The sequence below is a fragment of the Sander lucioperca genome, chromosome 11 (assembly GCF_008315115.2).
Source record: "Sander lucioperca isolate FBNREF2018 chromosome 11, SLUC_FBN_1.2, whole genome shotgun sequence".
NCBI classification, from domain to species: Eukaryota; Metazoa; Chordata; class Actinopteri; order Perciformes; family Percidae; genus Sander; species Sander lucioperca.
Genome location: NC_050183.1, coordinates 25,495,812 through 25,522,433, shown reverse-complemented (window position 1 = coordinate 25,522,433; position 26,622 = coordinate 25,495,812). Strand labels below are relative to the sequence as shown.

At 41.8% G+C, this 26,622-nt stretch overlaps 1 protein-coding gene across 1 annotated transcript; it reads left to right on the top strand.

The window, feature by feature from the left end:
- The first annotated feature begins 10,209 nt into the window (after positions 1-10,209).
- On the top strand, positions 10,210-20,832 carry ndnf (neuron-derived neurotrophic factor). The gene is made up of 4 exons (XM_031311786.2): positions 10,210-10,507; positions 16,236-16,430; positions 16,876-17,000; positions 18,146-20,832. Exons 2-4 carry the CDS (start codon positions 16,237-16,239, stop codon positions 19,540-19,542), a joined length of 1,716 nt encoding a protein of 571 aa, XP_031167646.1. The 5' UTR covers positions 10,210-10,507; position 16,236; the 3' UTR covers positions 19,543-20,832.
- Positions 20,833-26,622: the final 5,790 nt, after the last annotated feature.

Genomic DNA, 26,622 nt, shown 5'->3' with positions numbered 1-26,622 from the left:
CATTGGGCAATGCTGTCAAAGCAAGACTCTCCATTGTTACAAACAAGACCAACTATGATATAATCATAGTAAGTTTAAATCATTTGTAATGCAAGCACTGACACATTCTTTACACCAGAGTAGTGTACAAATGTATTACTAACAGTGTTGTAATTTAACAAAGTACAAATACTTCGCTACTGTACTTAAGTAGAATTTTCACGTATCTGTACTTTACTTTGTTATTTATATTTCCGGAAACTTTTACTTTTACTCCACTACATTTCCCCTGAGCATTTTAGTTACTCGTTACTACAAAATAAAATCAGAAGAAATTTATTACATTGGAAGAAAGCAGGATTGGTGAATCATTGCTCCTAGATTGCAAGTTAATGCACGCTCCATTCCAGTTGGTGACCTGATGCCTGTTTGTTGCCAAGCAGCAAAAAAAAAAAAAACTAAAGAAGAAGAGGAGGAAGCATGATAACTGATAGTGTCATGGAAGCACCTGCTGCAGGTTCTTCTGCCATGGTAACAGACGATGACCACCCCGACGACAGTGGTGATGAAGATAACGTTACACATCTTTGGCCATAAAGTTTTTTTTTTACTTTTACTTCTCATACTTAAGTACATTTAATATCAGAAAATTACTTTTGATACTTAAGTACAGTAAATATCAGATACTGTAAGACTTTTACTCAAGTAATATTCTAAAAGGAGACTTTAACTTCTACCAAAGTCATTTTCTGGGAAGATACTTGTACTTTTACTCAAGTAAGTGTACTTTATATAACAAGTATAATAAGTACTTTATACAAGACTGATTACTAACCTGAAGACTGTTGTCATTTGAGCTTTGAGAAATGGCTGCAGTGTGCCTCTCCGGCCAGGAGGGGGCAGTGTTTCCATACCTAATGCTTCACACGTCCCAGCATCACTGTAACAGATGTGACACTTGGGAGTGAGAGACTGAACTCTTGGACCTCTCTTATACCACTCTGAGTCACGTGTGCCCATAATAAAGTCAAAGAAACATCTTTTTATAATGCATTTAATTTATATGTTTTCAGTCAAATAAATTGAGTTTTCATGTCCATGATGAATAATTCTCCAGGGCTGTGTGTGTGTGTGTGTGTGTGTGTGTCTCCAACATTTCATATCAGAACTATAAACTTGACTTGCCCCCGTAAACTGTGATATTGTTGCTGGAATGGTCTCTGAAAGGATTTTATGGTCTTTTCCTGTAAAGTCTCTTTTGGGACCAACTGAAAATCCTCCTTAGCAGACACTTGAGAGTATTTTTGTTGAAAATTCCCCCTGACAACCACAGAACAAATCTAATAAAGTCTGAGCACCTCGCTGGGCTCTCCCGAGTCTCTGTGATGATTGCAACATTCTCTCCCTGCATGTTAGCAACTCTACATCTGACACGCTGTTGTTCCTGCATTAATATACCTTTTGAATTATTATTAGCTTAACATCATGATGTGTTAAAAAGTGCAAGTTGATGTCTCAGCTTTGTATTATTATACAGCTGTTATGCTACAAATGTATCCACTTTTGGAATTCGTGATTTACATTTGATGCAAGTTTCCAGTCTGTTCTTTAGCTGGACCATAAAATATCCCAGTAAATCCTGTGTCTTGGAAACTGTGGCAGAGAAATGAGAAACACAGGCTTTGCATAGCATTGCCATGCAACATATTTCATCTCTTTGTTTACCAGATTATCTGAGAATCCTGGAAATGCAAAACGTGCATTCAGAATTATTCTCTCTATGTCATTAATAACTTTTTTTTTTTTTTTTTGCACCTGCATTAAATCTAGTGCAGTAATTTATTTTACATGTGCATGTGTGGGTGGAGCTCAAACCTTTGTACTGATAAGTATGTAAAATCTGCTTACACATACTCCATGTCTGCATAACAGTAGGAATGGTTTCATTTTACAGTATGTATGAATCTTGTGCCTACGGAGGAGGATTAGGGCCACATGTGAAAAATGTATTTGAGTTCTGAGTTTAAAGTCAGAACTCGGAGAATAAAGTCAGAATTCTAGACTTCAAAAAATTCTGATAAAATAGTCAGAATTCTGAGATTAAAGCTGACTTTTTTTTTCTCAGAATTCTGCCTTTAAAAAAAAAATATAAAAAATGTGGACACTAAAAAAAAGAGTCAGAATTCGGAAAAAAAAGTAATCTTTAATCTCAGAATTCTGACTTTTTTCTTAGAAAGAAAAGAAAGAAGACAGCCCATTTTACTAACAGGTATTAATAATAATTTCTTTTACATAAATAAAGGCATTTGCACCATAACCTGATGCAGAAAAGGCACAAATTGTTGCAGACAAATGACCTCGCTAAATAAGTCGAGATCTCAACCCCCCCCCAATGTTGAAACCAAAGTTACACCCTTGCATGCGTCAAACATGTGTCTTGTTTTTTAGTTTTTCTTAGCACAGCCAGGGGATTAAGACATAGCTGTGCTGCATCTGCCAAAGCACAAACCTATTCCTAACTGTCCAAGGTGGATGAGGTGGATGAGTTGGGGCCATTTGTTATCCTGTCATGTACAGTATGAGTGTGCATGCTCCATGGCTGCAGCTGTTATATCCTGGAGCACACCTCATTCTCTCACAATAGGACATATTTCTAAGATAGAGTTACACTGTAAAACCATCAGGCCTCCTTATTCTTTACCCTACTTTTTAACAATTAGCTATGACACGTTTGTCATTGTAATGATAGATGGTTTTATAATAGGTTTGCGGCTAATCTTTTAACTGTTTAAAGTGCTCGTATTATGCTTTGTTGCTTTTCCCCTTACCTTTATTGTGTTATATATCTTTTTTGTGCACATTATAGGTTTACAAAGTGAAAAAGCCCAAAGTCCCCCCCAAAGGGACTTACCATCTCCAACAGAAAACACTGTTCACAAACTGCTCCAAACAGCTCTATTGTAGTCCAGCCTTTACTTCAGAGACAAACGTGGTCACTTTGGAACACACGTTATAATGCTCGCCTAGCTGCTAGCATGGCACGCCCTCATACTCTGCTTCTGACTGGCTAGTAGTCCTTACCTAGCTACTGTCAGGGCACACCCTCATACTCTTCTTCTGACTGACTAGTAGTCCTTACCTAGATACTGTCAGGGCACGGCCTCATACTCTGCTTCTGACTGGCTAGTAGTCCTTACCTAGGTACTGTCAGGGCACACCCTCATACTCTGCTTCTGACTGGCTAGTAGTCCTTACCTAGCTACTGAGCATGTGTGACTCCCAACAAAGATGGAACAGCAGTGAGATGCCTCACTCTGTAGCTAAAACAGAGAGCTCAACACACAGGGTGAAAAGAGGAGCTGCAGCAATGTGCAGTACAACAAAAATATGGTGTTTTTGGAAAATTAAACCATGTAAACCTATTCTGATATAACCTCTAAATACAATTATGAACCTGAAAATAAGCATAATATGAGCAGTTTAAAGTTTAATTCTTAAGATTTCACTCCTGTTGATTTAGCAACACCTGTGGTTACCGTAGTGACAGCAAGTGTGGTTTAATATTGCAGCCAAGGCGCCTGGAGCAGCTGTTTTGTCAGAAATACAACAGAACTGGTGTGTCTGTTTACAGCCCAACCAAACAAACTGACATGGTAGGCGTAAGCAAAGGCAATCTGAATCAGGACAGGAATGAAAACTACTATATAGAACAGAATGTTTACATTTACATCTGTTTATTTACAGGTCAATACATTGAGTGGCTAATGCAAAAAAAAAAGATGCCATTGATAGTATCAAAAGTGGGTAGGGATGTAACACATGAATCAGTTATAAATCAATATAAATATGTAAAGATTAAAGTTGGTTGAGATAAAAAAAAAAGAATCACGATGCAATTTTTAAACGGCCTAGGGCGTAATCTACTTTTGATTTCACTTGTTTGACTTCAGATGTCACTACATCTTCTTAGTTTATTTTTTTGAAGAGATTTTTTTCCGTTTATTTAGTTATTTTGACATGGATTTGTTCTAAAAATCTAATTATTCATTTTTTATTTAAATTTTGTTGGCAACAATTTCCTTTGATAAGAGCACACATCTTATGCAACTTACTAATGATACTTTGTATATATTTGTTTTTCTGTATCTATTGTTTATTTCATATTAATGTTATATATGTGTTTGTTTATGTTCACCAAGGCAAATTCCACATAAGTGTTCTTATTGTGGCAATAAACCCTTTTCTGATTCTGATTCTGATCGGGCGTTTTGCACAGTTTATATAAATAAAGGAATATCTTTCAGTCATTTGTCTGCCGCTCATTCTGTTAAAAAAAAAAAAAAAAACATGAGAAAATCGCATCGTGAACTTAAAATCGTGAATCGAATCGTGAGTTCAGTGTGTCGTTACATCCCTAAAAGAGGGGTTTGATTTAAAGAAAATCTTAAAGATCATCACTTTAAATGTCTGTTTTGATAACTTGTGAGTGTCAGTGTGTGTAAGTAATGTGTTACAGATGATGTAATGCCTCCTACAGACAGAGAGCAGAGTGGGGAGAGCAGATCCTCCTCCACTTGTGTCTGCCTCCTCATGGCTGTGTTTACAATCAGCATACCACGCCTGGAGCTGCTGCGCTCTAGAGTTTCACTAAAAAGGCCCGGGACAGACTCCTGTTTCAATCTGCCTCTGCTGTGTGTGTGTGTGTGTGTGTGTGTGTGTGTGTGTGTGTGTGTGTGTGTGTGTGTGTGTGATTGTGAATCTAAACTCTTTGCTCTTTGTTTATGTCTCCCTGTCCTCTGAGTATTTCGGGCACCACTGACATGCTGCTCCCTCACTGGATAATAGGATGAAGTTGGATGCTGACGCTGCTGCTGCTCTTTTATTGGATAATGAGAGGAAGTTAGACGCTGACACGACATGCGATCTTCACTCGTGTCCTCTTTCATCTGGTTTCAATTTTGGCTTTTAGTCTTTTTTTTCTTCTTCTTCTTCTTCTTCTATCAAGAGCCAAACGAGCTTTTGAAGAAAAAAAGGGATGGCCTGTAGACTAATTTTAGAAATGCTGAAGCACTCATATCACGCTGTGTGTTTATCTGTGTTTAGCTCTGCAACATCATGAATCTCTCTACCACACAAACAAAACAAAAAAACAGCATAAACCTTCACGACCATACGACTGCTTTCTCTTCTATCTTTTATGAACTAATAGTCCATAAAAAAACTCATACTTAAATAAAAAGTTCCTCTAGTGAAACTGTGGATTTCAGAATTAAAGAGGCGCTATACAGTTTTGGCAATTTCTTGCTTTTTGCTCGCAGGTTTCTCTACAGAGCTCCCCCTACAGCTTCAGAATAGATATTTGGCAACACTGTTGTAAAAACTCGTTGGCGACTCTCTCCCCTCCCATCTTCTCCCTCTAGTCATGTGCATTTGTTTTCATAGAAGCCGGCGAACGCACAGAGCCATGTTCGCTGAGGTAGACAGCTAGTAAGCTAGCTAGTGAGAACGTAACAGACAGCGATCATAATAAAAAAACTTTACAGACAATATCAAACATCCTGAGGTCACAATAACTACAGAACTACAAAGATTAAACTGAGTTTATCCCAAAGATACTTACAAGTGCAACAGCAAGAACGCCAAGTCAGCATCAGATTTGCAGGCTTCCGTTTGTCTCAGTTCTCGCCATTCTGAAAACAGAGGTCCGATGTTTACTCGTGTCTGACTCCTCGCTCGGTCAGTCTGCCGTTTCCTCTTTCTCTGTTCCTCCAACAATGCTTTCCTAGCTTTCTGCTTCTTTTTTGCCGGCTCAGCCATGACAATAGTGTGAAAAACTCCATCGCTACCTTGTTAGCCGGTTCCTGGATAGGCGTATGTGTGCAGTGCCGTGAAGCAATTTGTGACATCATGAGACCTGATATCACGCCATACTTCCTGATGCTGAGGCCGCCGGCGGCCGGCCAAAAGTTGCAAGGGTGGTTTTTCCGCTCACAGGCGCTTGGGGGGAGTGAGACGACCACCATTCAACCCGAAAAAAAGTCATATAACCATTCCAATGACTCCGAAGCTGTTCAGTTAAGGTAAATTAAGCTAAAAAAAACAGCATACTTCCCCTTTAACAGATGTATTGCAAATAGAACAAATGAGATTTTTCCTGAATGATGCACTGGAACGATTTTTTAAACATATGGCCACCTTTTATTCGGTACCTCGATCAACATACAAACTGAACACAAACAAAAAAATCACAAGAAGTGCTGGACGGGCGGGTTCACGGGTAGTTAGACGGGAGTTATGTGTATCATTTTTATTTTTATTTTCCTTCTCACCTTTCTCTTTGTCTCTTCTTTTCCCTTTTTCTTATTCTTCCATCTGTACTTTGCTTGTAAAATATTTGTTAAAAAAAATGTAAGCAGTTCCATATTGCAAAGAACTGTCAAGCCGTATACACAAATGCTTTCAACAAAAAATGTTTGAAACAAAAACCTTCAAACTGGTTTCATGTAACAAACCCTTCAGGCCTGCCTTATCTGCACTCACAGGTTGATTTTGTTTAGGCTGACACACATATCTGTTGAAGGCCAGGTGGGTACACCATTGGGTAAAACTTGCACAGGATGTCCTTAACACAGACTGGTTTCCCGTCACCATCCTTCCCTCCCTTCATTCCTTCCCTTGAACTGTAACCTTTTGTCTCTCCTCCCACTTTATCTTGCTGTGGGATGAAGCCTTCAGTGTCACCCAGCGTGCAAACTGCAGATTCGGACCATAGTGTATCATCATTATTAGAAAAGATGGCAAGAGTGTATAGCATCTTTATAGGTCAGGGTTCACACATTGTTTCTCCTCCCTCCCCCCTTCATCCAAGAAGAGACAACAGGGGGGAAAGAAATGATGGGGAGAAATGTTTACAATGTGGATGTTTGCCTGGAGTAGGCTCTTAGCTCTGTCGGGTTAATGATGAACTCAGGATGTTAGAGCGCTAAAAGGCAGACGTCATCCTCCTCTCTGCAGCTGTGTGACAGAAAGCCTCTCAGACAACGTAGAATGGATGCGAGGTGAGCGATGCAGATTACACCTTCCAGGCTCCACTCAGCGTCATGTGAATGCATATCAGTCCAACAACATATTACTTTCCATCCTCCCTGCTTTAATGGATTACCTGAGCTGTTGGGGAAGTGTAAGGAGATCAGTTAGGTGAAGCCACAGTCAGGGACAGAGTTAACCCCCAAAGCAAACAGACTGAGGGCCAGAGCATAATGACTCTCAGTCTGACCTGTAAAAAAACATCTCAAAGCCACAAAATATTACAAATGTTTCTGTGAACTCTCAAAGATGGTTACCTATTTTTCATAACAAATCACTAACCTGAAGCTGGAAATGCAACTGCTGACATTTTGACTAGTGCTGATGTTACATCACAAACTATCAGGTCACTGAAACGGGTGACTTGATATCCAAAAAGCAAACAAGTCAGACCCACAGCCTCCACATTCCACACACATAATAAACCGTTAATCATTGCTGTATAGTTCACTGGGTTAAATCCCCATAAGATCACTAAGATAAAGGGTTGGTTCACCCACAGTACTCAAAACTATTTTCTCACTTACCGCATTTAAAAGATTATGGTAACACTTTATAATAAGACAACAAAACATGTTTATAGCCATGCTTAACTAATGTTAATGTTGCTTCATTTTTCTATGTGAATGATTGATCAATCGCTAGTGGCTGAAATGCCCATATGTAACTGGAATCCAGCTAATTTAGTGCCATATATAATATAAAGCATCATTACGTAAGTATATGTTGCGTGTTACCAAAAGGATATATTAAAAAAATCATATCTTTACAGAATCCTGGTTACTTTGGATAATCCAGAGAGCACATTGTCAAGGGGACTATTTCTTCAGCATAAAGTAGTTCCAGTGAAAACTTGCAAATTTGATTTTGTGTGAAAGGTTTGAATTTTACTGTAAAAGAATACTTTCAATTCTCCAAAGATAACAAAAATATAGCTTTATGTAAAATGTGACATTTGTCTACTATCAAAATGCCATTGAGCAAGGCAGATAACTCCAGCAGTGCTCTGCTCAGTAGAAACTACCAGATGTGTGCAACTGTGTAAGTGTGAAACAGGGCGTCGCTAGAAAAGAGCAGGCTCAGTTGACGTTAGAAATGTACGCTTTGTGTGACATTTCTTCAGTAAATCTCTTAAAATTACATTTTTCTCGTCTCTGCAGAGAAGCTGAAATAGTTCAGAGGGATTAACATTACAGGAGCGTTATTCCCCTCCTCCCTCCATCTGTACTAAACTGTCCCTGGTGTGGATACATTTTCAAGAATCTGGCATGTAGCTGGGTCAGTGTATGTGTGTGTGTGTGTGTGTGTGTGTGTGTGTCTGTGTGTGTCTGGGTTATTGTGAGTATACATGTCCCCAGAGTGGATTCGTTTTCACAGCTTGGTGGTGTGGCTAATAGCAGATTCAATTTGGCATCTATTTTAATCCCAAGGATGTGAAAGTCACAGCGGCACTAATCATGAGCCCAGGCATCAATAACCCCAACACACACACCCACACACACACACACACACACACACACACACACACACACACACACACACACACACACACACGCACCTGTGTGTTGGTTAAATTTTCAAATACATCAGTAATCCCTGTCTCTATGTTATAGAGAAAACAAAAATAAAAGGTCTATGTTATAAACTGATGTGTAATCTAACTGATGCTGAAAAGATGTTGTTCTGTTTCCAAACTCCTTGAAACAACAGTATTCTGTGCAGTAATTTGAGCTTTAAGTGTCACTTTTCTGAGTTAAACCTGTATGCAGAAATAAAAAGTCAAATCTCCCCTTCTTCCTGTCTCTGAACACTACACACTCTGTTCTCCGTGGTCTTGCTGCAGCAGACGCTAGATGACGCTGTTGTACCAACTCTTTGCGCAGCTTCTCTCTCCTGTCCAAAAAAATCTCCTTTTACTGTTAATGAATGGCCAATCTCAGGCTTGTTATTGTATATAATTTATTTACAAATTATTCAAATGTTTGCTACCTCTAACTTTTCATCTGTGTTAAATTGAACTTGCAGATTTAGATAGATGTCATTTCTCCTGCAGGAAGCTGCAACCTGCAGCCGGCCGTCCATGCGTAAACATCTGCAGCTTCATGACATGAAAGACGGTCCTCGTGGGGAGGAAACAGCAGGAAACGGCAGCATCCTCTAAATCTAGATTGCCTGCTCGTCAGACATACATGGACCCCCCATCAAGCCATAAATGTGGGGCAATTCAGTTCCGAGACAGTCAATGGCTGTTATCTTGGATAAATATTTGCTTCCCTGGGCTTTAACCAAGGAAAAAGACAACAGCACTTTAAAGTCTCACTGGGAATTTCCCCAGCTGATCAGCGTTAGTGAAGGCCTGTGTGTGTGTGTGTGTGTGTGTGTGTGTGTGTGTGTGTGTGTCACAATTCCACTTCACTTGGCGAAAGGTTGTGTCGCCATTATCAATTATCATTGCTGTACAGAGAAAGTGCAGTATGATGGTGTTGTGCACGCCCAGGTATCAGGGCCCATGATAAAACTTGCCTGCATACTACAGCCCCGAGGCTTGCGTGACTTCTACAAGGCGCTACTGCCCAAAGTAATAATTTCCATGGAGCATCAGAGTAAACAGCTAGGAAATAAAAAATGTAAGAGGTTGGAAACCCCGCTGCCTTTAGATGTATGCTCTGGTGACATGACTGTCTTGTTTTTATCAGCAACACTGTGCTCCTAATGTGATTTAAAGTCAAGTTATTTAGTTATTATTTGACTTTGAGATTATAAACTATAAAGAATTCAGGTGCTGTGTGTGCCAGATTTGTTCTTGTGCAGAGTGTGGTTAGTCTGAGGGCCAGCTAGTGAATCTGTCTGCTCCCTGTTTTTGTGTGTGTGTGTGTGTGTGTGTGTGTGTGTGTGTGTGTGTGTGTGTGTGTGTGTGTGTGTGAGTGGGCTGGTTCTGTGTCTTGGAGTCTTCCTGCAGAGAGCGCAGGGAAGAAGTTCGCACCAGTTTTGCTTCCAATCCAGTGGAGGTTTCAATAGCAGCAGCGCGGCAGGGGAGGGACGCACTGCCAGCACTCAGGATACCCACTCACACACACTCACTCACTCACACACACACACACACACACACACACACACACACACACACACACACACACACACACACACACACACACACACACACACACACACATACACTCCTGCCCACTAGAGACCAGTTAAATCCGCAAGAAAACTGCAAACACGCACCAGAGCAGTCGCCTAATCCGATTGATAGGCACCAACAATAGAAGTGAAAACTGAGGGAACTACTGGACACTGCAGAGGACAACTTGTGTTTTGATTTTTCTTTTGAATCGCTTTAGTTGTAAAGCACTTTTTTTTTATCTTGGTGATAGCAGAGTGACTTTGAGAGCAAGAAGCGTCATCCGTCAGATAACTTGGCCGTTTCATATTCTGAAAGGTAAGAAAGATTGTGTCTTTTACGCATGCTTTTGCGTCTTCGGCTTCTGGGGGAAATTATTAAATGAGGAAAAAAACTTCTTCTTTTGTTCAACTTTTCTATGGTTATAATGTGCATGAAAGCTCTATATAAATTCAGAGCCGGACTCCCCGAGTAAATTGGTGCCTTTGAAACGCCTGCCAGAGAGAGAAAGAGAGGGGAAGAGGTTTTGCGGTTTACAACTCCGGGAAGTTAAAAGTTTCAAACACATTTCAATCAAGCCCGAGCTCGCATGCTTTTTTAATTTTGGCTTATTTTGGTTTGGGCTGTGTATCAGAGCGCACGACACGGTGCGGATGACTGTCAAACTGATGAACTTTAGAAAAATCCTCTTGCTTTAATGCCTCCCAATGGTTCCCATGCTCCCAGGGGTGACACAAACAGCACCCAATAAGGCGATTTATCAGTACGCGCAGTAGTTCTAACAGCCTGCGCGCTTTTCTCTCTCTGCAAAAAACTACTGCACAGTGCAATACGGATACACATTTGTTGTAGATGTTTCATCGTATCGCCCTTGGGTGCTTTTACGCACCTGTAAGAGCCCACACGGATATGAGTGGTGCGCGTAATGAGGAGCATTTTTCATATAATTGAAATTAAAATATATTCCCAACGCCTTCAGTGGTTTCTGAAGGCAGATTAATGACAGTTTAGCTCATGTTGGGAAATGTTTTTCCTCATCCGGTCCATGTGAGAGCCGTGTTTTTCCTCTCAGTCGGTGTTTAATGAGAGACATACCCGGAGAGGGGATTTGAATAACTGTATTTAGTAGCAGGGTGAAGCCACACTGCCTCCCTTCTACTTTCTCAGGAGAATGAATCATGAACAAAAAAAGTCTTAAAATGGGAAGGTCTGCATCGCATACCGTAACTAAACCGTGATTTGCATATGAAAACCGGCTGAAAGAATTCCGCCAGTGTTGCTGTAGCCGTTTGCGTCCAGAGAAGTGACGGGCTGCGGTGTGTATATGCCTATATACAGTCTCTGACTGTCAACATCCAAAGAGTCACTGGTGGAAGATTAAGCACGCAAGTTTTTATTTCCTTGTTAAATTATTCATCATATCCACACTCCCCTACTCCCAGTCCCCGGGCACATTCATTTCGCAAAGCCCCTCATTATGCTCCCTCAGATGGACACAAGCAAGAGGCAGGGCGGCTCACACATAGCTGCTGAACAGGCTTTCTGTGCTTCCCCAAGCACAACATAACGGATCATGATTGACTCATTTCCCACGACGCAGCCAGGCCCGTGCATGTGTGTGTGTATGTGCCCTGGATGATGGGCAGTGGGTGGATGACTTTCCCATGGGGCATTTTCTCTTATAATCTTTAATCACCCTTGCAGCCACAATGCCAGCACATCAGTCAGAGCCACCACCACCACTACTCCCCCACCCCTCAATTCTAACTGAATGCTTTTTGAGGCAGAAAGCGGGCCCTGCGACCTGACCCTCCTCATAGAAACATTCCAGGATGCAGTGCTAAATGCAAGCTCCAGAGATGGACTATAAAGAAGCAGGAGGGGAGGGGAGTGCGAGAAGTAAAGGAAAGGAAAGGAAACTGGGCTCTTCTTTTCCATCATGCTATTATTGTGCCAGCTTTCGTGGTTCTGATGTGGATAGTTCAGAAACTCAAACTGTGAGTGATGTTGTGGATGGCGAGGAGACAGGTCCCGAGTGATGACTTAGACTTATACACAGAGTGGAGCGAAGGAATGTGATGGTTTGATCACACAAACACACACACACACACACACACACACACACACACACACACACACACACACACACACACACACACACACACACACACACACACACACAGATACAAATCTACATTCTTGGATCAGAGCCTTTACCACAGTCTCTACCAATCCATTAATGAGCTGTTTAGCTGTCCAAAAGCACCAGACCTGCTTTGGTTTGGCCTTCCTATAGCACAGGTCCAGGTCCTGTGTGGTTCCATCCATGGCTCCTAGCCCCCCCTACACACACATATACTCCTCTCACTGCAATCCCCACATTGGCCCTGAAATGACAGCAGTGATGGAGCTCGCTACCGAGGACTCCACTCCATAAATCTGCCTTCAGATTTCCTTAACGAAAACACATAGAGGTTTCAGGTCCTGCGAGCCCTGCCAGGCGTCTTGTTGGGTGGAATCCGAAATGTCTCTTTATTTGTGTTGAAATTAAACTGTCTTTTATTCCCTCCCGTTCTGTTAATGAGCTCCATGTGGCAGCAGGCAGGAGGCTTATCCGTCTTGACAAGGAGCTGGAGGAAAGGAGAGAGCGAGAGAGAGAGACCGGTTAAACAAAGTGAGGGGAGAAAGGGGAGGTCAGGGGCAGTTTGGTGCACACATGCACGAGCATGTACGCACACACACACACACACACACACACACACACACACACGACGGGGCTGGGATGCATGCATGTGTTCTGCTCCACCTTCATACATGAAAATAGTGTGCTTATAATCAGTGTGCGTTGATCAGGTGGAGGAAAGGTGTGGCTGAATTGTTGCATGTTGCAGTTTTTTGTTGTTGCTTTAATCATGAGTAGATTGTGAATGATTTTGCAGTTGATTGATGTCCCTGAAAATACTGGGGCCATCTGGGAGATGTAAAGACCAAGTGTGAACATTTTGTTTTGGCTTTGTACACAATTTGCTTGTAATGACCCTAAATTAGAGCAGGGTCAAAGTGGTTATAAAAGTAATTTTAAATGAAGGGATACCATTCCTCAGATCACACGGGAAAGAAGAGGGAGGGGGCCATTTTCGTGTTCTTTCTGTGTGAGAATTGAAACTGTAGATGTGTCAAAGACGGCCACAGGAAAAAAGATCATCAACATTTCCTCTATTGGTGAAAGCATTGCAAGCTGTATATTTGTCCTTTTAATCCTATTACACAGATTCCACAGCTTGCCAATTAGAATATGCAGGATGTTTTCCACCCACAATGCTTAGAAAATTCCACCCAAAGTGAAACAAAAAACTATAAATGTATTAAAAAAAAAACACATAAAAAAGCAACAGCAAAACAAAGTTGACGCGATTGCGGCTGACCTTGCCTTAAAATTATCCCTTCCTCAAATTGTGATCATACATTTTTCCCTGTTCTAATTAAACATTAGACTTTATCTGTTCCAGATGCAGCTTTTTTTTTTTTGGGATGTGTTATTTTGGTAAGGGAACTCTGTGGCATGAGAAGGGTGCAGGCCTGCATGTAAAAGCAGATCCAGTGCAGCCTGTGTGTGACCTTGTTGACTCTGCGCTGGTCCATGCAACCGCAGTGACCCAACCCCGCTGCTCTAATATTCAGATGTCATCTCTCGGCAATACATACTGTGAGTACAGACGGAGTGGTTCAGCGCATGTGGGAGAAGTAAAAGGTTCAGTCATAGGGTTTAATTCAGAAGTGTCACATGTGGGGAACACATTGAAGGAACACATCAAATGTGCCAATGACAGTGGTGATAAAACTCTCACTGTATGCGTGATAGCAGACATTATGTGTAATGACATCAGTGTGGTGGACAGAGGGTGCCGGGGATGAGGCCCTCGCTGTGTCTGTGTGGTGTTTGGGGATGTTGGAATGAAAGACAGCTCTGAGCAGCTCTGTACATACCACCTCAGCGCTGTCTTGAGTATTAATAGACATGTCTTTGTTCCAAATGACACACTTCTGAAGTGGAATGAGACAAGCTGAGGCGATAAGGATCTCCACTCTCTGTGTGAGTCAAACCTCAGAGTACCACTTAGGCAGCTTTCCTTTTGCTCTCTGAAGTTTGGCGCTCCGACGGGAGGCTGGGCTCAGACAACGGCAGACACGGAGACACTGACAGGAGCTGTCAAAGGGCTTTTTTCCCCTGCTTGTGTTTTTAAAGGACGATAATGCAGAAATGAAGCCATGTTTGTAGTGTGGAGGCTCGTCCAGGCCTCAGGTTTTAGGCTACTTTTTTCGGTTTCTTGTTTTGGGAGGAAATGAGCGAGGAGAAAAGAGAGAGTAAAGTTAAACGGCTGTACTGTATGTGTTTACATGTGTGAAAGAAAAAGATTATTTGTCGATGAAAAAACAGTGATCAAGGGGAAGAGACAGACAAGGGAGGGTGAGCTGAGAAAGGGGGAGGGAGGGAGAGGGGTCATTAAAAGGACACCATCTCACTTGCAGTAAATGGCAGTAAAGTATCTGGCTAATCTGCCATCATTACGCTGATTAAATCACCAGGGATTTGGCATTCCCATCAGCTGCAATCAATGAGGCAAAATCAATAGACAGGGGATACGTGAGAGGCTCTCAGCCACGGTCAGCTGCACCCTGTGCTGAGCCACCGCTCCATCTGTGGACTGCACCACTAAACATTTTTATATTAGCATCAATAAAACTTAAATGGCATGGATTTAGGGATTTATATATTAAGCGCTTTATGGAATAGCGTGGTCCCCTGAAGTTTCTAGCCATGTCTTTTCCTTTACACGTCTGTATTTAAATCTAATCCCCCTTCCTCTCTGTGGCCATGAGCATTCATTCACTCTCCCTTTACTTTCGGTCTCATAGATCCACTCGACGATGATGTTCATGCTGTCTCCCAGTTTTAATGTGAAATGTTAATTAAGGTTAAATCTCAGAGGAAAATAAGGCAAGAAAACACATTTTTACATCAAATTAAATATGTTGTGGAACCAAATTAAAGCAGAACCCTATAAAAGACACTGTTATGTCTGTTGCCAAAGCTCAGTGTTGCCAAATACAGATCACTAAGAACAGTTTTTCTGTTTTAAGCTAATGCCAGAATGAAAGGGAAGAAAAAGGAAGCAAAAAAAGCCATGGTAAAAATAGTCATTTTGGTAACTGATGATGATGGAACCATTATTGATTAATAATGTGCAGTAAAGAAATAGTTAGACATTTTGATAAATACGCTTATTTATTTTCTTGATATAAGATATGAAAGGCGGATACCACTCTCTTGTCTGTATGCTAAATATTAGCTTATCCTAACATAGCTTAAGGAATGCAAATGGCTGACAGCTAGCCTGGCTCTGTCCAAAAGTAACAAAATCCACCTACTTTTTTCCCCTGTATCGTTAAGTTATGTTTGGTTTTAAGGAATAGTTTTACATTTTTGGAAGTGCACTTGTTTGATTTCTTGCCAGGAGTTAGATGAGAAGACTGATACCACTCTTAAATTTGCACATTAAATGTTAAGCTTTGTTACAGGAGTAGATTAGCTTAGCGTAGCATAATGGAAGACTGGAAGCAAGGTGAAACAGCTAGCCGTGCTCTGTCCAAAGGTTAAAAAAAACAACTGCTACCAGCACCTCTAAAACTCACAAATTAACACGTTATATCTCCTTAGTTTAATTCATACAAAAAGTAAATGTATAAATGACAAGTTTTTCCCCCATTTTTTTAACCTTCATACAGAGCCAGGTTAGCTGTTTCCCCCTGTTTCAAGGCTTTATGCTAAGCTAAGCTATCTGCTGCTTGCTGTAGCTTAATATTTACTGTACAGACATGAGAGCGGTATCAATTTACTCATCTAACTTGCAGCAAGAAAACAAATCCGCAAAATCCGAACTATTTCTTTAAAATCAAACATAACTATGATACAACACCATGCTTCTGTTTCCAGAATGTTCCGTGTCCTGTAAATTAAACAGAAGTATTTTTTTCTGTCTTTCAGAATGAGGCAGTGTAAAGGTTGGAGTGTGATGCTGCTGGCTCTGTTGGGACTGGGAGCATTGGCCCAGAAGCTGCCCACGAGAGACGAAGGGCTCTTCCAGATGCAGATCAGAGACAAGTCGCTGTTCCACGACTCCTCGGTCATCCCGGATGGAGCGGAGATCAGTGGCTACCTGTTCAGGGACACACCCAAAAGGTAAGAGCTGCTCAGACAAACCACGACTGAATGAAACAGATAACCCTGATGATTAAAACTGTCAACATGTTGTAATGAGAGCGAAAATAAAGGAGCCAATTCCCCCTTCCGCTGCTGACTGATCCATAACAATCACAGAGGAATACATTAAACTTGCTGATGGCCACTTACTGTAAATAGATAGGAAACATCAGATGTTGCTCTGTAACATGATCTATTATGTAGATGCAAAAAACTAAATAATAAATGAGAAAGTCGTGTTTGTGTAATTGAGTGTCTGTCCGCTCAGACTGAGACAGACAAAGGTCAGTGGTACAGTAATATCGTTGCGTACTACAGTTTCCAACTGTCTGCGTATGCATCTACCCCACACATTATTTTGGATAACGTCAAAATGTGATGAAGGACTGTCAGTATCGGCCCCTTTAACCTGTTATTTTCACAGGTACTACTTTGTGGTGGAAGAAGACAACACACCCCTCTCTGTGACCGTGACACCTTGTGATGCTCCTCTGGAGTGGAAACTCATTCTGCAGGAGCTGCCAGAAGAGGCCAGTGGAGAGGGATCAGGTATAATTGACATCAGGCAGCAGTGGAAGAGGTTAATGACACGTTATGTGGAAATATCACTATCCCCCACACACAATTAACCTACGCAGTGATGTTAGGCCTTGTGTTTTGGTGGGTTTTAATTAAGTCACAGTCATAGTGTCTAGTCCGACCACTTATGATGTCTGTCTGACTCGACCCAAGCTGATGTCTATAATTTCAGAGAAGGGCTCCACTCTAGTCAACGTACTGAATCAAAGCCATTGCATCCCTTTACTTAGTCTTCTTAAGGTAAATTCTGCTGCACTCTGTCTGTCTGTCTGTCTGTCTTCCTTCCTTTTTTCCTTTCCTTCTCTCTGTCTTTTTTTTCTTCTCTCCCTCACATTAAAACTTTCTCCATCTGGAGGGTGTCCTTTCAATACATTGAGATCTTGCCAGATGACCAAAGCGGCGGTTTAAAGCATAGATGTGTGATGTGAGCATATATTTGAATATCAATACATGAGCACCTGCGTGTGTGTCTGTGCTCTTGTCATGTCAAAATCCTACTAAATGATTTATTGGGTTGTTGAAGACATGCACTTTGCCTCAAGAGAAAAGAATTCATCTCTAAGTAGAAAAATAATGTCAAACTTGGACCCAACACACGCATTGCCATTAGTAGAAGTCTGACTCCACAAGATGTGTTAGGCCAGTGGTTGAACCAGTGAACTTCTTTCCGTCTTTGCAGCTCTTTTTTTGCTGTTGCTAAATGTCTCTAGTGGAAGTAGATCTTTGAGCATTAATTTTTAGTACACCAGTGAGCACACTCTCTGGTTGACAAACATAATATTATGCTTGGGCTGTCTCTCTCACGTAGAAGCTACAAGGCGCCTCTTTGTAGCACAACTTCCCCGGAAAGGCCCAGTGAATGCTGGCCTGTGATCTTTAAGGGATATTTGGAGTGAAAACATGGCTGCCATGTGAGGGGCTAATCGTCCGCGAGGCTTGCTGCAGAGCTTCATCGTGATCTCACAGCATCAACATATGAAACATTTTTAGCATGGTTGGAAATTATTTTTCCTCACAGGCAAAAATGAAATGGAAGAAAATATTGTTAAGGTCATGGCTACAGATTGGATACAGTGTCAAACAAAGAGCTCACGTTGTGTCTGTTTGTTTTCCAGGAGAGCCTGAACCTCTGGAGCAGCAGAAACAGCAGGTGACCATCGACGACGGGACGGAGCTCTTCACCTACAAGGGCAACGATGTGGAGGCCTATGTGGCCACCAGCACGCCCTCTGGCCTCTACCAGCTGGAGCTGTTGTCCACAGAGAAAGACAGCAACTTCAAGGTGTACGCCACCACAACTCCAGAGTCTGACCAGCCCTACCCGGAGCTTCCCTATGACCCGCGTGTGGATGTGACCGCACTGGGCCGTACCACTGTCACCCTGGCCTGGAAGCCAACACCAACAGGCTTTCTGATGGGCCAGCCTGTCCAGTATTGTGTAGTGATCAACAAGGAGCACAATTTCAAGAGCATGTGTGCTGCTGAAGCTAAAATGAGCGTTGATGATGCCTTCATGCTGGCTCCGAAGCCTGGCAGAGACTTTAGCCCGTTTGACTTTGCCCACTTTGGCTTTGTGCCCTCTGACAATGGTTTTGGCAAGGACCGTGGCCTCACAAGTAACAAGATCTCACGGGCGTACACAGCCAAGCCCAAAGCATCAGACATTCAAAAGGTGTGTATAGGCAATAAAAACATTTTCACTGTGTCAGACCTGAAACCAGACACGCAGTATTACTTTGACGTGTTCGCTGTGAATTCTGCAACCAACACCAGCACGGCATACGTGGGAACATTCGCCCGCACAAAAGAGGAAGCTCGCCAGAAGACAGTAGAGCTGAAGGACGGCAAAGTATCGGATGTTTTCATCAAGAGAAAGGGCAGCAAGTTCCTGCGCTTTGCTCCTGTGTCTTCCCATCAGAGGGTCACTTTGTTTGTGCACACGTGTCTGGACGCTGTGCAGGTGCAAGTGAGGCGCGACGGAAAGTTGCTGCTCTCCCAGAACGTGGAGGGGGTACGGCAGTTCCAGCTGCGGGGAAAGCCAAAAGCCAAGTACCTGATCCGTTTGCGGGGCAGCAGGAAAGGGGCCTCCACTTTGAAAGTGCTAGCCACCACACGACCCAGCAGCAAGCAGCCCTTCCCGTCACTTCCGGAGGATACGCGCATCAAGGCCTTTGACAAGTTGCGCACCTGCTCCTCCGCCACTGTGGCCTGGCTGGGCACGCAGGACCGCAACAAATTCTGCATTTACCGCAAGGAGGTGGCTGATAATTATGGCGAGGAGCAGCGACGCCGGGAGCAGAACCAATGCGCCGGGCCAGAGACCCGCAGGAAGTCAGAAAAGGTCCTGTGCAAGTACTTCCACAGCCCGAACCTGCAGAAAGCTGTGACTACAGAGACCATCACAGGTCTGGAGCCAGGCAAGACCTACCTGCTGGACGTTTACGTTGTTGGACACAGTGGTCACTCAGTGAAATACCAGAGCAAACTGGTGAAAACAAGGAAATACTGCTAAATGACTCAGCAAAGAATAAATCTATTATAAATATATATATTAAATAAGTTTATTTAACTCTAAGTGATATTCTACTAAGGAGTGTATACAGACTGACTACTCACACAGCGGATGGGCCTGTGGCAGTGACTGAACTGTTTGTAGAGAGAGAGATATCAACCTGTATATTTATGTTTACATTTCATTGCGGCACCTCTGGGTGGCCCATAGCGTGAGGTGCTTTGATACGAAGCTTGTCGTCTTGACATGATGTTGCCACTGGGGAGGCAGAACTTCAAAGAAGATCATATTTCATCTTGTATGTTTCTTTGTTGCTGCATGACATTTGCTTTTGTCCGTCATATTTGTGCATTACTTCAGTTTCACATCACGTTGACCGGAGGAGATACAGTAGCTGCCTGCATTGTATAGATCTCTCACTGCATATTCACTACATGTTTTAGGAGGAATTTAAATTATTTTATACTTTTGGTCTCTCTTTTTGATTGTCTGTTTTTTTTGATGACAATAATAACTATTACGAGGAAATTCCAGTTTTATGAGGAAGTTGTTGTAGTTCAGACATTCCCTTATGTATCTCAGTCAGTGTTTGCTCTAGAGCCCATCTTGTAAATGTGTTCTGTGCTGGAGATCTGTGTTATTATCACTGTATCGCTGTGTGTGTCACATGTACAGAGTTGTCCTGCCAATATTCATGTACATAAACACTAAATATAGAACAAGTAATCCCTCTGTCACCCTGGGTGTCATGTTCTTTTGCCAAGCAGTTAACATCACAGTCATGGCTCCGAGTTGAAAGAGCACACTGCGCATTGTGTTAAGACGCAGACATCTAAATCAGGGTTTCATAAGCACAACTTGATACCCGGAGTGATTCCGAATGATGACTTGATCCCAAAAATGATTTGTGACAAGAAAATACAGACAGAGGGGGAAATATTTGCTGGGAATAACTTTCAAGACACAAGTGGTGCCCAAGCTCCACTAAAAATATATTAGCTCGTTTGCAATCAAATCAGCGTCTCATTGACGGACATTCTCATAGATACAGTAATAAATCAGTGCATCTTTGCATATAGCTTACAAGTGCATTTGTTTGTCTCTGTGGAGAGCTATTCATATGTTTTATGTTGAGGAATCTTTGAAAAAAATAAAAAGTCTACCTAGAACTGCTCTCACACAAGAAAGTCGGAGCAGAAATGTACGTAGAAAGTTTGTTTTAGCCCAGGCCCTGTTTTACATGGTCCCCCTGTAGTCTTTGTGGGTTTTTTATAAAACAGTTACACTTTATATGCTTCTCTCTACACTCATTGTCTGGCCACACAGGATGTTGTCGATTAGGAAATTTGCATTTCATACATGAAATTATGTAAGATCTCAATGGGTGGAAGAACGAACGAAGAATGATTTATTGATATAATTGGTGTCAAATATAACAAATCATTTTGTTGTTTATCTTTTTTTTTTATATGTTAAAGTGACACTATGTAACTTTTGAGAGAAGATATATAATATATCCCTTTAATTCATAAAATGAAACAAATAAATGCACCATTGCTCATTTGATTACTGCTACATAATTACTTGGGCTGGTTATGACTAGCAGCTTATGAGTGGCTAATGTTAGCTAATGTTAGCAAACTTTATGTAAACTGTCAACAGATTTTGATGTGTAACTGACATTACTGAGTCAGCTTGATGACTGTAATATTTCATTACGTGTGCTACTGCCAAGCTATGCTAGCATGTCAAAGAGAAACATTTCAATTAACACAGTTGGTTTACTCTTGTTGAGTATTTTTAAATAAGTAGTATTTTATGTTAACTTAGGAGTAATAAAGTCAGTAAACCAATTTAGTCATATCAGCTACACAGCAATATCCATCTTAAGTTTGCTAACATTAGCAACCATAAGCTACTGTTCATACCAGACCAAGTAAGACTAGCAGTAAAACCCATGAGTGTAATAAAGTGAGCAGTGGTTTGTTTTATTGCTTAAGAATTGAGCTTTTCATTTGTATGACGACAAATGAATGATTTATTCTTCTAAAAGTTACCTAGACTTGCTTTGAAGCAAAAAGCTACAATAATTCACTAATCAAAATAACACATTTTTGCATGTTTAAAAAAAAAAGAAAAAGAAATGAACAAACTGGTGATACTAAACAGGCCACCATCTCTTAAACAGGCCACCATCTCTAAAGCAATCTTACTGTTCCCCTACCCTCATTTAAGTGCATACACTTAAAAAAACTCAAAATTTGGGAGAATCGGGTGACTTGCAATACTATTTAACCACTAGACACAGTTAACCACAAATAAGCAAAGAGAAAAGCCAGAGACACATCAGTGAACATATCTACACGTTCCAATTAACAGTAGTCTCAGGTGAATGGAAATGCTTTCTCTGTTGTGGCCAAGAAAAGCAGCTGTTGCTCTTGAATTGCCGTGTTTCCATCCCGACCCTGATTCTGGGTAGCTGCACTCCAATTCATCGCCACAACTCACTGTCAATCATGCACTCCTGGTCAGAGGAAATGCAGGGAGGCTCCACCTGGCTTCCATTAACCTGCCGTTGCCCTGGTATAATGTGGAGGAGCTTCCAGAGAGCTGTGGGAGTGTCATGGATATCCGTGTAAACCGCCACTAATAAAGTTGGCCAGCCCTGCTCAAATGTTATCCTGCATGTGTGAATAAGATCTGCTGTGTGAAGTCCTTGGCGTCTTAAAAGAATCTCCTGCTCTCTGGTCAACTCAAGAGGTCCAAGATGGAAAAAATGCACAGACACTTCTATTTTGCCAGCATGCTTGAGGAGATCTCCTCACAAACACTCATGCAAACATACATATACAGAGAAACCTCTATCCGAGAGCTAACCATCTGCAGGGCTGTCCATGTTTATCTTCTGCGTGGTAATGAGCGCAGGGCTTTGATGTACGACTTTTGTATACACGTGTACATGGAGCAGGGTAAGGAGTGGAGACAGACATGTAGTGCCCGGGTAAGCGGTGGAGTAATCACAGCAGCACACGAAAGACCTGGCTCTGATTCCTGGTTTGGATAATTTCACTTGCGACCAGACTGGATTCAGACGGATCTGAGCTGTCAAGCTAATGAAACAACCTCATAAAATCTCAATTAAACTGAGACTGTGGTTGACTAACTAGTGTCAGAAAATCTAAGTTAGAGTTTTATATGTTTGATACATTTTGCACAATATAAGACTGTATTTTGAAAAGGCATATACAGTCTAGTCTCAGAAGATCAGAGATCTTTGAAGAAATAGTTCAACATTTTAGGATATTTTGGTTATTCGCTTTCTTGCGAAGAGATGAGAAGAGTGCTACCACTCTCTGTACGTACATAAGAAGCTACAGCCTACAGCTTAGCTTAGTTTAGACTGAAAAGATGGGGGGACAGCTAGCCGGGCTGGTGACCAATCTGCCTACCAGCATTGTGTTACAGTATATTGTTCGTTTGAAACGTACAAAAACTGAAGTGAAAAATCGACACGTTTTGGTTTTACAGAGGTTATATGATAGACCTTTTGCTAGACGTGTTTACGGATTAAACTAATTTGTGAGCTTTTGGGGAGCGGGAACATGTTTTTTTCATTTTTTTTAATCTTTGGACAGGGCCATGGCTAGCTGTTTCTCTCTGTTTCAAGCCTTTGTAATTGGGTTAAGCTAAGTGTGCAGGACCAGTGATACTGCCAGCTAATCAAAGTTGTGACTAAAGACACAGTTCAACCTTTTGAGAAATATGCTCTCACGCTTTCTTGCTGAGTGTGAGATAGGAAGACTGGTACCATATAGCCTACTGTATGTCTGTAGGCTGTGCTAGGAGTTAATTAGCTTAGCTTAGCAAAAAGACTGGAAGCAGGTGGAAACATCTAGCCTGGCTCTGTCTAAAGGTTAAAGAAATCCGTGCGTGCGTGCGTGCGTGCGTGCGTGCGTGTGCGTGCGTGTGTGTGTGTGTGTATCATCATGGCAAAATGTTGTCCTGGAGAGATCTACTGTAGTGGGAACTACCAAAGAGGTGGTTTTGAATACTTTTCTCTGTGTTTCTGTCTGTCTGTGGACAGATTTTGTCGCAGCGATAGCGTCACAACCGTGCAAGATGCAGTCACAAAACTTTACAAGTGTGTAGTTAAAATCATAATATAGGCCAAGTTCCAAGATGGGTTTCCCACTTTACCCCCTTGGCCCAATTTGGTGTTGCAACTGGTGTGATCCCATCACAAGATGGTCTCTAGTTTGTTTAATCTTGTTGTTTTAATGCTTTAGTTTATCCAAACTTTTTGGTAATTATTGAGCTTTAGAGTTTTTAGACAGAGCCAAGCTGGCTGTTTCCACCTGTTTCCAGTCTTTATGCTCAGCTAAGCTAACCGTCTCCTGGCTGTAAATTCATATTTAACAGACAGATATAAGAGTGACATCAATATTCTTATCTAACTGTTAGCAAGAAAGCAAATAAGGGTGTTTCCCAAAATGTCCAATTATTCCTAATAACCATAACACAGCCAGTTTCACTGAAGTAGTTTCTCCAACTTTTGGAGGAAATAATATCACATATGTGCTTCAAATACTTGCAACAGTTGTAATTTGTAACAGAAGTAGAACTCCCACCACCAGCGTCTTTTTACGAGGGGCTTTAGGAGTTGGCATTTGTGTGCCTGTTTGGTGTATGCGTTCGTGAATGCACTTGCTGCTCAACCTAGAGCTGAGTGACACTTTTGGACAGAGATCGTGAAAAGGGAGGAAAGTCTCGAGCAGAATCCAAACAGACGGACACGCTGGGAGGGCTTTGAGTCTAACTCCTATGGCAGAGAAAAGCAGTGAAACGTTGTGTGTAAAGAGCTCAGTACTGAATGAAGGGCTCCTGCCATCTATGGGGTGGGTACTACTCTAGAGTTAAATTAAATGTCTCAGCCTTACACTGGTGCAACTGTCTTAGAAATCTCCAAAGTAAACAGTGTGACATGAAATTATGACTCTTTGAAATCTCACACGCGCACACAGAGAGGGACCCCCGGCTGCGAAGTATAAAGGAGTAGAGCTTGATGAAAATGATTCCACTTCAGCGGCTCCGGGGATAGATCATTGTTGAGGCTCAGGTCCAGACCAGCTCTACATAGTTCTGATTGAGCAGAGGGCCAGGGAGAAATCGGAGGCTTCCTTCCAAACCCATCCTGACCAAGAGCCCATTCCCATGAAAGGGTGGAGAGGGACCAGTGGCCCTCGGGCATTGTCCGTCTCAGCCGATCTCCATTAGGATAACTCAAGTAGTGAAAGAAATAATGACTGGCTCCTGAACATGATTTTCGTTTAATCCTGCTGTATATTTAAATCTAAGGCCAGTATTATTATCATATACAGATATATGAACTATCCTGTACACATGATATGTAGTATTTGAGGATTCCTGGATTATGATCCTGTGTGTGAGTCTATGTGTGTGTATGTATCAGCCTTGTGTGTTTGTGTATTTGTGTACTCACTGCCATCGCTCCCTCTTGCCCGAGCTGCATAGGGGTGGTCCCACTGCTCTCTTGTGCTCATGAAATCACTTCTAAGTGCCTGTAATTTCTCACGCTTCATCAGTACTGTAATTTCAAAAGGCTCCCATTGAAGACCCTCCTTTAGTGGCGACCCGGGGTTGTCAAATGAAAACATAATTTATCCAGTGACCTCGGAGCTTCAGGAAATGGTTTGCTGGCTATTCAGCGACAGCCTTGAAATAGGGAGCTGTGGTGAAGGACTGCGGGGGTTTGTGAAACATGAAACAAAAGGTGGTCTGGCCCCTCAATCTACAGTATCAGGTTTGAGAGATTTTAGAAAAATGCACACATCCATTTGGAAAATCTTGTATGGAACCATTTGTATGTTTGCCAAACTGAGGTTTTCCTCCAGTGAAAATATTTACTTAAAAAAAGAAACTCTGAAAGTATTTATTTCAATGCAATCCTTTCCTTCACCATGTCCTAAATGTGGTTTTTGTAGTTTTTGGCCCTCAGAGACTCAACTGGCAGTCCAGCCACTGAGTGGCTCAGTTCCATGGGCACTTTCAGGTTCAAAGTCTTGGTCCTGCGGGATTCATGATCCAAATTTCTTTGTTTAGTTGAAAAAATTTTTTATCACGGGAGATTTTTAAGTCCTCAATGCATCATTGTCTGCTAGTGCTGGTTTGTCCATGTGTAGGCTTTGTCATCACTCTGTGAGACCATTCATGGAAAGCTTCTTTCACTCATACATGCCTGCATTAGTCAGAAATGGTGAAAGACGTTTTGGAACAAAGCCTTTATGACATGCTCCCACTGCATTGAATAGAACGACTTTACAATGAAAGAGCTGGTGATGATTTTAGTGATTTTAAGACCTTAGTTATTAGTGTGCTCCAATGCCAAAAGAGATGTCGTCAACACGTTTGTGTGTTTTATGTGGGGAACACACTTTATGTTTTTCAGCCATGCTAGCCGCATGGCTTTATGAATGGCAAAGTTAGTCTGTTGGTCGGTCAGTCTTTAATTCAGACTGAAATATCTCAACAACTATTGGATGGATTGTCATGAAATTGTGTTAGGACATTCATGGTCCCCAGAGAATGAATCTTTCTGACTTTGATGTGGCTCCAACTTTCCATCTACCACCACCATGAGCTTGATATTTGTGGTTTTGAATGAAATGTCCCAACAACTAACAGATGGATTGCCATGAATGTTTGTACAAACATCCATGTCCCCCATCCGGATAAAATGTAATAACTTTGATCCCTTAACTTTTCGTCTAATGCCATCATCAGGCCAAAATTTCAATTTGTCCGGCCACTTTGGTTTATAACCAAATACCTGCAGAACTAATGACATATCCATCAGCCTCAGCTGTACTTTTTGTTTAGCGCTAATTAGCAAATATTACACAAAACTAATATCATGAAAATTTTTAACATTATACCAGCAACATCAGCATATTAGCTGAGTTAGCGTGCTGACGTTAGCATTTAGCTCAAATCACTACTGTAGCTAAGTAGCCTACAGCGTCACAGAGGCGGTAGCATGGCTGTTTTGGTTGAATCCTGTCC